The sequence below is a fragment of the Mustela putorius genome, unplaced genomic scaffold (genome assembly GCF_011764305.1).
Source record: "Mustela putorius furo isolate JIRA1106 unplaced genomic scaffold, ASM1176430v1.1 tig00000698_pilon_pilon_pilon, whole genome shotgun sequence".
In the NCBI taxonomy this organism is placed as follows: domain Eukaryota; kingdom Metazoa; phylum Chordata; class Mammalia; order Carnivora; family Mustelidae; genus Mustela; species Mustela putorius.
The window spans coordinates 4,492,959-4,507,149 of record NW_025421449.1 but is presented as its reverse complement, the minus strand read 5'-3'; the positions used below and the strand labels follow the sequence as shown (position 1 = coordinate 4,507,149).

General features: G+C 35.9%; 1 protein-coding gene and 1 pseudogene across 8 annotated transcripts in view; one reads left to right on the top strand and one right to left on the bottom strand.

Moving 5' to 3' along the window:
* Positions 1–14,191, top strand: part of CFAP70 (cilia and flagella associated protein 70) — a 107,796-nt gene that overhangs the window by 69,641 nt on the left and 23,964 nt on the right. For all 8 annotated transcript variants that reach the window (XM_013044312.2, XM_045083472.1, XM_013044313.2 and 5 more), the window contains 3 exons: positions 1,708–1,841; positions 1,961–2,076; positions 2,275–2,502. In XM_013044312.2, the coding sequence (XP_012899766.1) occupies positions 1,708–1,841; positions 1,961–2,076; positions 2,275–2,502 (478 nt within the window). The remainder of the gene's footprint in view (positions 1–1,707; positions 1,842–1,960; positions 2,077–2,274; positions 2,503–14,191) is intronic.
* Positions 9,058–9,704, bottom strand: LOC106003489 (annotated as a pseudogene).

The window sequence follows — 14,191 nt, the reverse complement described above, 5'->3', positions numbered from 1 at the left end:
TGATCTTATTGATTCTTTCAAAAAACCAACTTCTAGTTTCTTTGATGCGTTCTACTGTATCTCTAGTTTCTATCTCACTGATCTCTGCTCTAATCTTGATTATTTCCCTTCTTGTGGTGGAGTTGGCTTAATTTGTTGTTGATTCTCCAGTTCTTTAAGGTGTAGAGACAGCTCGTGTATTCTGGATTTTTCCATTATTTTAAAGGGAGGCTTGGATGGCTATGTATTTCCCCCTTAGTACCGCTTTTGCTGTATCCCGTAGATTTTGGACTGAAGTGTCTTCATTCTCATTGGTTTCCATGAATTGTTTAAGTTCTTTGATTTCCTGGTTGATCCAAGAATGCATTCTTAAGCAAGGTGGTCTTTAGCTTCCAGGTGTTTGAATTCTTTCCAAACCCTTCCTTGTGGTTGAGCTCCAGTTTCAAAGCATTGTGATCTGACAATATGCAGGAATAATCTCAATCTTCTGGTATCAGTTGAGCCCTGATTTGTGACTCAGTATGTGGTCTATTCTGGAGAAGGTTCCACGTGCACTCGAGAAGAATGAGTATTCTGTTGTTTTAGAGTGGAATGTTCTGTATATATCTATGAGGTCCATCTGGTCCAATGTGTCATTCAATGCTCTTGATTCCTTATTGATTTTCTGCTTGGATGATCTGTCTATTACTGAGAGTGGCATGTTAAGATCTCCTACTATTAATGTATTCAGATCAATATGTCTCTTTATCTTGATTAACAGTTTTCTTATGTAATTGGCTGCTCCCATATTGGGGGCATAAATATTTACAATTGTTAGATCTTCTTGGTGGATTTAAGAATTATGTAGTGTCCTTCTGTATCTCTGACTACAGCCTTTAGTTTAAAATCTAATTTATCTGATATGAGAATCACTACCCCGACCTTCTTTTGAGGCCCATTGGCATGAAAGATGCTTCTCCATCCCTTCACTTTCAGTCTGGATGTATCCTTAGGTTCAAAATGGGTCTCTTGTAGACAACATATGGATGGGTCCTGTCATTTTATCCAATCTGCAACCCTGTGTCGTTTTATGGGCGCATTTAGGCCAAGTATGAGTTCTCCAGTTTTGTTCTTTTTCAAGATTGTTTTGACTATTCAGGGTCCCTTGAGAATCCATTTAAATTTTAGAGTGTTTTTTCCTATTGCTACAAAAATTATTAAGATTTTGATACAGATTGTATGGAATCTGTAAATTGCTTTGGGCAGTATTGACATTTTAATAATATTAAGTCTTTCAATCCATATACATGAGATGTGTTTCCATTTGTTTATGTCATCTTTAATTTCTTTTAGCAATGTTTTATAGTTACTCATTATGAAATGCTTTTTTTATGTATTTGTACTTAAACTTATATTTGCCATCTCAAGACCATGACAGAATTATTATATGTGAATCTTTAAAATGAACTATAAAATGAATCTATGTTCCTAAGTAATTAGAGGAGTTTATGGTGACTAAGAAGCAATGACTTGAAGATTTAATTTAAAAATTATTCCAATAAGTATTTATTCACCACATACTATGAGCCAGAATAGTGTCTGTGCTAGATATGCAGAATTCAGCAGTAAAATTTTAAAATATGACAGTTTCTGCTTTCATACAACTTAGAGTATTTGTGGTTTTATGGGCATAAAAAATATGACATTGTATTACAATAACTTTGGTCCTCCTGGTGCTTCATGTGATAGAGGTTGGTCCGTGAGCCCCAGAACCTGGAACACTGGCTGGACTATGGTGCCTTCTGCCTCCTAACTGAGGATAACATCAAAGCACAAGAGTGTTTTCGGAAAGCCCTTTCCCTCAACCAGAATCATATCCAAAGGTATGGGTGGAAGGGAGATGAAGGATGAGTAGGAGTACATAAGCTTCTATATGAAATTGTCTTGGTTCCATGACTGACATGGGACCATGCTGTGAATCATGTTGGTGGTCTCTTCTCAGCTTGTTGCTGTGTGGTGTCCTGGCTGTCCTTATGGAGAAGTATGAGCAGGCAGAAATTTTCTTTGAGGATGCTACTTGCTTGGAACCAACTAATGTTGTAGCCTGGACTTTACTTGGTATGGTATTTTCCTGTGATATGAATGTGTTTTCTTCCATTATAAGGTTCTCCCTTTCTCTTTTCATTCTTTAATGGCTTATCATATAGTTCTTAAACTTTGGTAAAATTAGGAAAATAGAAGTGAAATGTTGCAGTTCTTCAGTTTATGATGGTGGAAAAAACAGTCACATTTATTTCAACATCTTTCTTTCTTCAGGTTTGTACTATGAAATTCAAAACAATGATATTCGAATGGAAATGGCATTTCATGAAGGCTTCAAACAACTTCAGGCACGAACGCTTCAGGCACAAGTAATAAAGCAGAGGAGCACTGGTCCTTTTGAGTACATTGAAGAAGGAGGGAAAGTAGATGAACACAGTTTAGGTCCTTGGGGAATCACTAATGGTTCTTCTGCAACAGCAATGAAGGCGGAAACCCCAGCAGGTAGGACCAGGAAATGGAGATGATGAGTGGCTATTGAAACAATTACTGGCCTTATGAATAGGGTCTGGCACATAGTAGGTAGTAAATAATCGTCAAATGATTCAGTAGATGGAGTTTTGGGTTATCCCAGAGATACCAGGAAAGACTCCTTTTAATAATTCCTCATTCATATGACTGGAAGTCTGAAGCTATTGCTGCCATTCAGGTTTTTTAATCTTAGAGAATTTACTGTTTCTGTGTTCCAATAAGAGTGGTATGATTGTAACAGAGTAAATTTCTTTCATTTTCCCCTCACTTTCTTTTCTAACACTCTCAATCCCTCTCTTGTGATTCTTTTTCTTTTTCTAAGATTTATTTATTTGAGAGAGAGAGAGAGAGAGAGAGAGTATGAGCAGGAGGGGCAGAGAGAAAAGGAGAGAAAATCTCAAGCAGACTCCACACCAGGCATGGAGCTGGATCTGGGGCTTGATCTTACAACCTGAGATCACGACCTTAGCTAAAATCAAGAGTCCAACACTTAACTGACTGTACTGCCCAGGCACCACCACTTCTCTTGTGATTCTTAAGTTTATTTATGTATTTATACACGTGTGTGCGTGTGTGCACTCGCACATGCGCACGTGCATACACAAACACACACACACACACACACACACACTCCCCTTTTCCCCTGTTCTTATCATTCTCCTTTCCTCCATTTTAGGAAATTGATCATTCTGATCTGTTTTTTTTTTTTCATGTTCAAAAGTATGTTCAATGTATTCTTCTCCTACCCACTTAAGCCCCCATGTTGCATCACCACTTCCTCATATTAGGGAGATCATATGATAGTTGTTTTTCTCTGCTTGACTTATTTCGCTAAGCATGATACGCTCTAGTTCCATCCATGTTGTCGCAAATGACAAGATTTCATTTATTTTGATGGCTGCATAGTATTCCATTGTGTATATATACCACATCTTCTTGATCCATTCATCTGTTGATGGACATCTAGGTTCTTCCCGTAGTTTGGCTATTGTGGACATTGCTGCTATAAACATTCGGGTGCACGTGCCCCTTTGGACCACTACGTTTGTATCTTTAGGGTAAATACCCAGTAGTGCAATTGCTGGGTCATAGGGCAGTTCTATTTTCAACATTTTGAGGAACCTCCATGCTGTTTTCCAGAGTGGATGCACCAGCTTGCATTCCCACCAACAGTGTAGGAGGGTTCCCGTTTCTCCGCATCCTCGCCAACATCTGTCATTTCCTGACTTGTTGATTTTAGCCATTCTGACTGGGATTGGGAGGGAGACAAACCATAAGTGACTCTTAATCTCACAAAACAAACCGAGGGCTGCTGGGGGGAGGGGGGTTGGGAGAAGGGGGGTGGGGTTATGGACATTGGGGAGGGTATGTGCCTTGGTGAGTGCTGTGAAGCGTGTAAACCTGGCGATTCACAGACCTGTACCCCGCAAGCGGTGCTACTGAAGTTTCCTCTAATCTGTTTAATATGTATTTTTGTTTATGTGTTTCTTGTATATGTTATTTTGTTTATATGTTATTGCATATTGTTATTTTGTGTGCATCTAACAGGTGAAGTACAATTGACATTTCATAAACTGCACATATTTAACACATACAAATTGATATGTTTGACATCTGAACACAACCATGAAAACATCAACCCAATCAAGTTAATAAACATATCCAAAATCTCCTAAACTCTCCTTGTGCCCATTTGAATCTCTTTCTCTGGCTTCCATTTCCAGACAACTCAAGCATCTCTCTGTCACCATCAATTAGTTTGCATGTCTAAAATTTTAGAATTCTAGAAAAATTTCCACCATTTTCTAGAACTTCTAGAGTTAAATAGGATCATATAGTATGTTTTATTTTTCCACCAATCATGACTGTTTTGAGTATAAAACATGCTGTTGTCTATATTAATAGTTCATCCCTTTTTATTGCTAAATAGTATCCCATTATATGAAGATACCACAACGTGTTTATCTATTCACCTGTTGATAGATATTTGGGGTGTTTCTAATTTGGGACTACTGAAATAAAGCTGCTATGGATATTTGTCTACACGTATTTTTATGGATATACACTTTCATTTCTTCTGGATAAAATATTTAGGAATTGAACTGCAGGGACCATGAGTTATTTAGCAGTATGCTTTTAATTTTCTTTATTTTCTATTTTAAAAAATTATTTAAATTCAATTTATTAACATACTATACTATGAGTTTCAGAGACAGAGTTCATTCATTCATCAGTCTTATATAACATCCAGTGCTTATTACATCACATGCCCTCTTTAAGGTCCATCGCCCAGTTACCCCCATCCTCCTACCCTCTGCCCCTCCAACAACCCTCAGTTTGTTTCCCATGATTAAGAGCATCTTATGGTTTGTCTCCCTCTCTGATTTCCTCTTGTTTTACTTTTCCCTCCCTTCCCCTATGCTCCTCTGTTTTGTTTCTTAAATACCACATATAAGTGAAATCATAATTTTCTTTCTCTGATTGACTTATTTTGCTTAGCATAATACCCTCTAGTTCTATCCACATCATTGCAAATGGCAAGATTTCTTTTTTTTTTTTTGATGGCAGTAATATTCCAGGGTGTGTGTGTGTGTCCATTCATCTGTTGATGGACATCTGGGCTCTTTCCATAGTTTGACTATTGTGGGCATTGCTGCTATAAACATTAGGGTGCAGATGCCTCTTTGGATCAAGGATCATTACATTTATATCTTTGGGTTAAATACCTAGTAGTACAATTGCTCAGTCATAGGGTAACTCTATTTTCAACTTTTTGAGGAACCTCCTACTGTTTTCCAGATTGGCCGTGCCAGCTTGCATTCCTACCAACAGTGTGAGAGGGTTCCCCTTTCTCTGCATCCTTGTCAACATCTGTTGTTTCCTGACTTAATTTTATACACTTTTAATTTTCTAAATAAATGGGGATTTTTCCAGACATCTTTTATTAAAAAATATTTTATTTATTTATTTGAGAGAAAGAGAGAGAGATCACATAAACAGGGGGAGGAACAGAGGCAGAGACTAAAAAAGAAGCAGACTCCCCACTGAGCAGGGAGTCTGATGTGGGGCTCGATCCCAGGACCTTGGGATCATGACCTGAGCTGAAGGCAGACACTTAAGCAGTTTAATTTCACTGTGGCTAGAAAAGACACTTTGTATGATTTGAATCCATTTAAATTTATTTTGACTTGTCCTATGGTCCAGGATGTGATCTTCTTTTTAAATATTTTATTTTATTTTTTCAATGTTCCAAGATTCATTGTTGATCTATCTTGATAAATATTCCATATTCACTTGAAAAGAACGTGTATTCATTCTGCTGCTGTTGAGTGTCCCGTAGAATTTTGGTTAGGTCAAATTAGTTGGTTATATGTTCAACTCTCCTATATCCTTGTAATTTTATGTCTTTGAAGTTTTGTTTGAATAATTCTTCTTGCCTCAAGTCACATTTCTTCTAACTCTATAATCTTTGTTTTATGTTTATTTGGATTCCATCTTTGAAAATGATGCTAAGTAGACATCTAGTTCTATTTTTCTTCATTATAGGAATCTAGTTTTCTCAAAATTATCTATTAAACAACTGTCTTTTCTGTTTTAATTCAAGGTATATGTCTCCAAGCTTTTTAATCTATCTACTGGTCTGATCTTAAAATATTGTATTCTTTTTATTGCTGTAGTGTTGTAGTATGCCTTAATATCTGGTATGTCAGTTTCTTCCATTTATTTGCCTTTTTATACCTGACTTACCTATTCATGGACCTTTATTTAACTATATAGATTTTATAGTGTTTATCAAGTACATAAACAATCCATTTTAAATTTTTATTTGGACCCTATTGAACTTTCATTTTAGGGATGATTAACATCTTTGTTATTAAATTCTATTCTATTCAAGTATATGGAAGGCCTTTCCATATCTTCAGATCATTTTCTGTGTTCTTTATCAAAGTTTAACATTTTTTGCAATGAGTCTGTTTAAGTAGTTAATAAGAACTTAATAGATACCATTGCTACCATAAAGTATCTTATTTTAATTATACTTTCTCATTGGTTATTACTGGCATTTTTTAATGTATGCTATTGATTTTGATATTTTAGACTTTAGTGTATACTATTGTTTTTTAGGTTAAATTTATATATGACTATCACTTTTATTGATTCTAATAGATTGTGTAATCTATTTTTTCCCTTGAATATGATTATCATATCATCTGCCAACAACAATGATGATAAGGTTACCTTTTCTCTCCCAATCCTCATACTACTCATGTCTTCTTACTATCTCCAATAATATGTTATATATTAATTGTGGTGGTCAACCTTGTCTTATTTATTATCTTAATGGGACTGAATTTAAAATTTGTCAATTAAATATAAGATATGCTATAAACTTTTTCTAGAAAACTTTTATAGAATTAAGGATGATCCCTTCTAATCCTAGTTTTCAATGAACTTTTTCTTCATTCATAGGTGTTGGACTTTATAAAATTATTTTTCTGCATCAGTTGAAAAAAATAAAATGATTTTGAACTACATTGATAGATATGCTTTATATTGAACAATCCTTGCATTCAATGGATAAATCCTACTCGATTAAAATGAATTCTTTTTTAATATACCTTTGGATTTGAATAGCCAATACTTTATTTTGGATCTTGGCATCTATATTAATAAATAAAATAACCTATAATGTTCTTTTGTCACCTCTTTTATAATCAAGATTATTAGGCAGCTTTTGTTCCTTTGCTATTCTTTATCAACTTATATATGATAGGAATTGATTTTGACTTGAAACATTGACAAAATTCAACCAATAAAACAACCAGGACCTGAGTTTTGTGGCAGGAAAAGGTGTCTGACTACCATTTCATTTTCTTAATATTTATGTTCTTTATTTCTTATTTTGTTATTCATGACATTTTATGCTTTTTAGGAATTAATCAATTTCATCTGGGTTTTTTAATTTTAAAAATTTTGTATTAATCAGTTACTTTTAATAGATGTCATTTTTTAGAGGAGTTCTATGTTCACAGCAATGTTGAAAGAAAGGTTTGGAGATTTTTCATATACCTCTGCTCCTACACATGTATAGTATCTCCTATTAACATTCCTGATGACATATGATGAGAAGTATCTTACCATTTATATATCTTTATATAATATATATACCATTTATATATCTTACCATTTATATATCTTCTTTGATGGGTATATATTAAGGTCTTTGGCCATTTTTTAATCAGGTGTTTATTTTCTTATTATTGAGCTTTAAGAGGTTTTTTAAAAATATAATTTTCTTTTTCTTTCCTTTTTTTTTTTTTTTAGATTTTATTTATTTAATTGTCAGAAAGAGAGAGAGAGCACAAACAGGGGGAGTGGCAGGCAGAGCAGGCAGAGGTAGAAGCAGGCTCCCCGCCAAACAAGGAGCCTGATGTAGGTCTTGATCCCAGGACCCTGGGATTATAACCTGAGCTGAAGACAGCTGCTTAACCGACTGATCCACCCTGGTGTCCCTTAAGAATTTTTAATGTTTTTTTAACTGAGATATAATTGACATTATTTAGTTTTGGATGTACAATATAATGATTCAACATTTATGCATATTGCAAAATGCTCACCACAATAAGACTTCTTAACATTCGTCACTACACAGTTACAGTTTTTTGCTTTTGATGAGAACTTTTAAGATAGCTCTTTTGGCAATTTTTAAATATACAGTAGAGTATTATTAATTATAGTCACCATGCTGTATATTACCTGACTTATTTATTTTTTAACTGGAAGTTTGTACCTTTTGACTACCTTCACCCGTTTCACCTACTCCTATTTCTTGCCTCTGGCAACCATGAATCTGTTCTTTGATTTCAAGTATATTTTTTCTGTTTTTGTTTATTTTATATTTCACATAAAGTGAAATCATATGGTGTTTATCTTTGTCTGACTTATTTCACTTAGCATAGTGTCCTCATGGTCCATTCATGTTGTTACAAATGGCAATATTTCATTTTTTATGGCTAAATAATATTCCATTGTATATATGTACACATTTTCTTTATCCATTCTTCCATTGATGGATAGTTAGCTGGCTTTCATGTTTTGGCTGCTGTCAATAATGCTGCAGTGAACATAGGAGGGTACATACATCTTTTCAAGTTAGTGTTTTCATTTCCTTTGGATAAATACCCAGAAGTGGAATTGCTGCATCATATGGGTATTTCTAGTTTTAATTTTTTGAGGAAACTCCATACCATTTTCCATAATGGCTGCATCAATTTACATTCCCAACCACAATGCACAAGGGTTCTCTTTCTCCATATCCTCACCAACACTTGTTATTTCTTGTCTTTTTGATGATAAGCATTCTAGCAGGTGTTAGGTAATATCTCATTGTGGTTATGATAAGCATTTCCTTGATGATTCATGATGTTGAGCATCTTTTCATGTGTTTGTTGACCATTTGTATGTCTTCTTTGGAGAAATGTTTATTCAGATCCTCTGCTCATTTTTATTTATTTTATTTTTATTTTTTGTAGTTTTATGGTTTTACACAGATATGATGTGCACAACAAGCTATCTATTCATTTTCTTTGCTGTGCAGCCCGGGGTTGGGATTGGTGACTCTGATTGCCATCTGGGCTGCTCTTTCCACAATTGCTTTGTGGTTCTTGGAGGAGGCATTGTGAACAATCTCACAGTAAGATTTGTCGCACATCAGCTGCACTTCAAGCTCCTTGACATTGTGGACTAGGATCTCCCAGAAGCCACTGGGCAACATTGTGCTTTGTTGCTCCCATAACCAATGTTGGGCATCAAGATCTGGCCCTTGAATCTTCTATGTACCCTATTGTCAATGCCTCTGGGTTTCTGCCAGTTGTGCTTAATTTTGACATATCGGTCTGACTGGTGCCGGATGAACTTCTTGGTCCTCTTTTTTTTTTTTTTTTTAAGATTTTATTTATTTATTTGACAGACAGAGATCACAAGTAGGCAGAGAGGTGGACAGAGAGAGAAGGGGAACCAGGCTCCCAGCTGAGCAGTGAGCCTGATGTGGGGCTTGTTCCCAGAACCCTGGGATCACAACCCGAGCCAGAGGTAGAGGCTTTAACCCACTGAGCCACCCAGGCCCCCCTCTTTTTAATGATCTTAGGCTTCACCAAAGGTTTGAGGATAGCCATGATGCCCAGTAACAGATGGCCACCACCTCCTCAGACAGTGCCTAGGAAGAGAGGTGAGAGGTCCTCTGCTCATTTTTCCTCCCTCTTAAAATATTTATTTATTTATTATTTTTATTGTGTTATGTTAGTCACATACAGTACATCATTTGTTCTTTTTTTTAAAAAACATATAATGTATTATTGCTTCAGGGGTACAGGTCTGTGAATCATCAGTCTTACACAATTCACAGCACTCACCATAGCACATACCCTCCCCAATGTCCATAACCCACCCACCCTATCTCTCCCCACCCCACCCCCAGCAACCCTCAGTTAGTTTCAAGATAAGAGTCTCTTATGGTTTATCTCCCTCCCTGGTCCCATCTTGTTTTGTTTTTTACTGCCCTGCCTCTCAAGTTCCTCATATTAGAGAGAGCATATGATAATTGTGTTTCTCTGACTGACTTATTTTGCTTAGCATAATACTCTCTAGTTCCATCTACATCATTGCAAATGGCAAGATTTGGGGGGTTTTGATGGCTGCATAGTATTCCATGGTGTGTGTGTGTGTGTGTGTGTGTGTGTATCACATCTTCTTTATCCATTCATCTATTGATGGACATCTAGATTCTTTCCATAGTTTGGCTATTGTGGACATGGCTCCTTTAAACATGTGGGTGCATGTGCCCCTTCAGATCACTACAGTGCAATTGCTAAGTCATAGGGTAGCTCTGTTTTCAACTTTCTGAGGAACCTCTGTACTGTTTTCTAGAGTGGCTGCACCAGCTTGCATTCCCAGCAACAGTGTAGGAAGGCTCCCTTTTCTCTGCATCCTCACCAACATCTGCCATTTCCTGACTTGTTAATTTTAGCCATTCTGACTGGGGTAAAGGTAGAACAAATCAACAAACTTAGGAGTTGGTTCTTTGAAAGAATTAATAAAATTGATAAACCCTTGGCCAGACTTATCAAAAAGAAAAGAGAAAGGATCCAAATTAATAAAATCATGAATGAAAGAGCAGAGACCACAACCAACACCAAAGAAATACAAACAATTATAAGAACATATTATGAGCAACTATACACCAGCAAATTTGACAATCTGGAAGAAATAGATGCATTTCTAGGGACATATAAACTTAACCAGAAAGAAATAGAAAACCTGAAGAGATCCATAACCAGTAAGGAGATTGAAGCAATCATCAAAAATTTCCCAAAAACAAGAGCCTAGGGCCAGACGGGTTCCCAGAGGAATGCTAACAAACATTTAAAGAAGAATTAATACCTATTCTCTGAAACTGTTCCAAAAAATAGAAATGGAAGGAAAACTTCCAAACTCATTTTATGAGGCCAGCATTACCTTGATCCCAAAACCAAACAAAGACCCCATCAAAAAGGAGAATTACAGACCAATATCCTTGATGAATATGGATGCAAAAATTCTCACTCAAATACTAGCCAATAGGATCCAACAATACACTAAAACGATTATTCACCACAACCACGTGGGATTTATTCCTGGGCTGCAAGTTTGGTTCAACATCCGCAAATCAATGTGACTCAATATATTAATAAAAGAAAAAACATTCATATGATATTCTTAATAGATGCTGAAAAAGCATTTGACAAAGTACAGCATCCTTTATTGATTAAAACTCTTCATAGTGTAGGGATAGAAGGTACATACCTCAATATCATAAAAGCCATCTATGAAAAACCCACAGCGAATATCATTCTCAATGGGCAAAAACTGAGACCTTTTCTCCTAAGGTCAGGAACAGGGCAGGGCTGTCCATTATCACCATTGCTATTAAGCATAGTACTAGAAGTCCTAGCCTCAGCAACTAGACAACAAAAAGAAATAAAAGGCATCCAAATCTGCAAAGAAGAAGTCAAACTTTCACACTTTGCAGATATGATACTTTATGTGGGAAACGCAAAAGACTGCTAGAACTTATGCAGGAATTCAGTAAAGTGTCAGGATATAAAATCAATGCACAGAAATCAGTTGCATTTCTATACACCAACAGCAAAACAGAAGAAAGAGAAATTAAGGAGTCAATCCCATTTACAATTGCACCCAAAACCATAAGATATCTAGGAATAAACCTAACCAAAGAGACAAAGAATCTGTACTCAGAAAACTATAAAGTACTCTTGAAAGAAACTGAGGAAGACACAAAGAAATGGAAAACATTCCACGCTCATGGATTGGAAGAACAAATATTGTTGAAATATCTATGCAACCTAAAGCAACCTACACACTCGGTGCAATCCCTATCAAAATACCATCCATTTTTTTCAAAGAAATGGAACAAATAATCCTAAAATTTATATGGAACCAGAAAAGACTCTGAATAGCCAAAGGAATGTTGAAAAAGAAAACCAAAGTTGGCAGCATCACAGTTCCAGACTTCAAGCTGTAAACAGCAAAACAGTATGGTACTGGCACAAAAATAGACACATAGATCAGCGGAACAGATTAGAGAGCCCAGAAATGGACCCTCAACTCTATGGTCAACTAATCTTGGACAAAGTAGGAAAGACTGTCCAATGGAAAAAAGACAAGTCTCCTCAACAAATGGTGTTGAAAAATTGGACAGCCACATGCAGAACAGACTCATACAAAATAGACTCAAAATGGATGAAAGACCTCAATATGAGACAGGAATCCATCAAAATCCTTGAAGAGAACACAGGCAGCAACCTCTTTGACCTTAGTTGCAGCAACTTCTTCCTGGAAACATCGCCCAAGGCAAGGGAAGCAAGGGCAAAATTGAACTACTGGGACTTCATCAAGATCAAAACCTTTTTTTTTTTTTAAATTTATTTATTTATTTGACAGACAGAGATCACAAGTAGGCAGAGAGGCAGGCAGAGAGAGAGAGAGAGAGGGAGAGAGGGAAGCAGGCTTCCTGCGGAGCAGAGAGCCCGATGCAGGGCTCAATCCCAGGACCCTGAGATCATGACCCGAGCCGAAGGCAGCAGCCCAAACCACTGAGCCACCCAGGCGCCCCAAGATCAAAAGCTTTTGCACAACAAAGGAAACAGTCAACAAAACCAAAAGATCACCTACAGAATGGGAGAAGATATTTGCAAATGGTATATCAGATAAAGGGCTAGTATCCAAAATCTATAAAGAATTTATCAAATTCAACACCCAAAGAACAAATAATCCAATCAAGAAATGGACAGAAGACATGAACAGACACTTCCGCAAAGAACATCCAAATGGCCAACAGACACATGATGAAGTGCTCAAAATGACCTCTGCTCATTTTAAAAATCAAGATTTTTTTTTTTGCTACTGAGTTGTAGGAGTTCTTTATATATTTTTAATATTAACCCTTTATCATATATATGATTTGCAAATATTTTCTCCCATTCAGTAGGTTGCCTTTTCATTTTTTTGTAGGTTTCCTCTGTTGTGCAGAAACTTTTTAGTTTTGTATAGCCCCTCTTGTTGATTTTTGCTTTTATTGACTAACAATATGCATCTTGATTATGATAGTGTTTAAAAGAATCTATAAAGGGGATAAAATTGCTTAGGACTACACACACACACACACATATACACAAATGCATATGAGAACTGGCAAAACCAGAATGAGGTCTTTAGTGCATTTAAGTATTGTACCAATATCAGTTTCCTGGTATTTATATTACACCATACTATAGTGGTATAAGATATCACCTTTGAAAGGTATTATATAATACCATTGACGGTATAATAAATAGGTAAAGAGTACACGGTACTATATGTTTTACATTTGCAACTTCCTGTGCATCTATAGTTATTTCAAAATGAAGAGTTAAAAAAATTCTTACAAGTAGCAATTGAGAGCACTTATGTGGAGTCTCAAAATATAAAGCTCCATGTAAACTGAAGACAACAACAAGAACAACCTTAAAAAGGTAATATTCAAACTTATCACTTCTTTATTACTTTTCTACATTTTATTATAATCTGTGCTATTGAAGTTATTTATTTATAATTGTATTCTTATGTAAAAATACTATGTAATGGTATTTTCTTGTGCATCTCTTCCTAACTCTGCGTTCAGTGATGTAACACTGGTTGCTTGAAATCAGCTATAATAGGAGAATTTATATCATGGAAATCAGCAAACACTATAAACCAGCCTTCAACATATCCAAAAGCCAATTGTTGAACAGCTTATCATTCAATATATAGGAAAACTTCAAGCATTTGTAAATTAAACAATATGCTTCTAAATAACCCATAGATCAAAGAAGTCACAAAATAATTTGAACTGAGTGATAATGCAACAAATCAAAATTTGTAAGATGAACTAAATTAGTTCCCAGAAGGAAATTTGTAGCTTTGAATGCCTCTATTAAAAAAATAAGAAAGGTCTAAAATCAGTTATCTAAGAGTCTACCTTAAGAAGCTAGAAAATAGGGCGCCTGGGTGGCTCAGTGGGTTAAGCCGCTGCCTTCGGCTCAGGTCATGATCTCAGGGTCCTGGGATCGAGTCCTGCATTGGG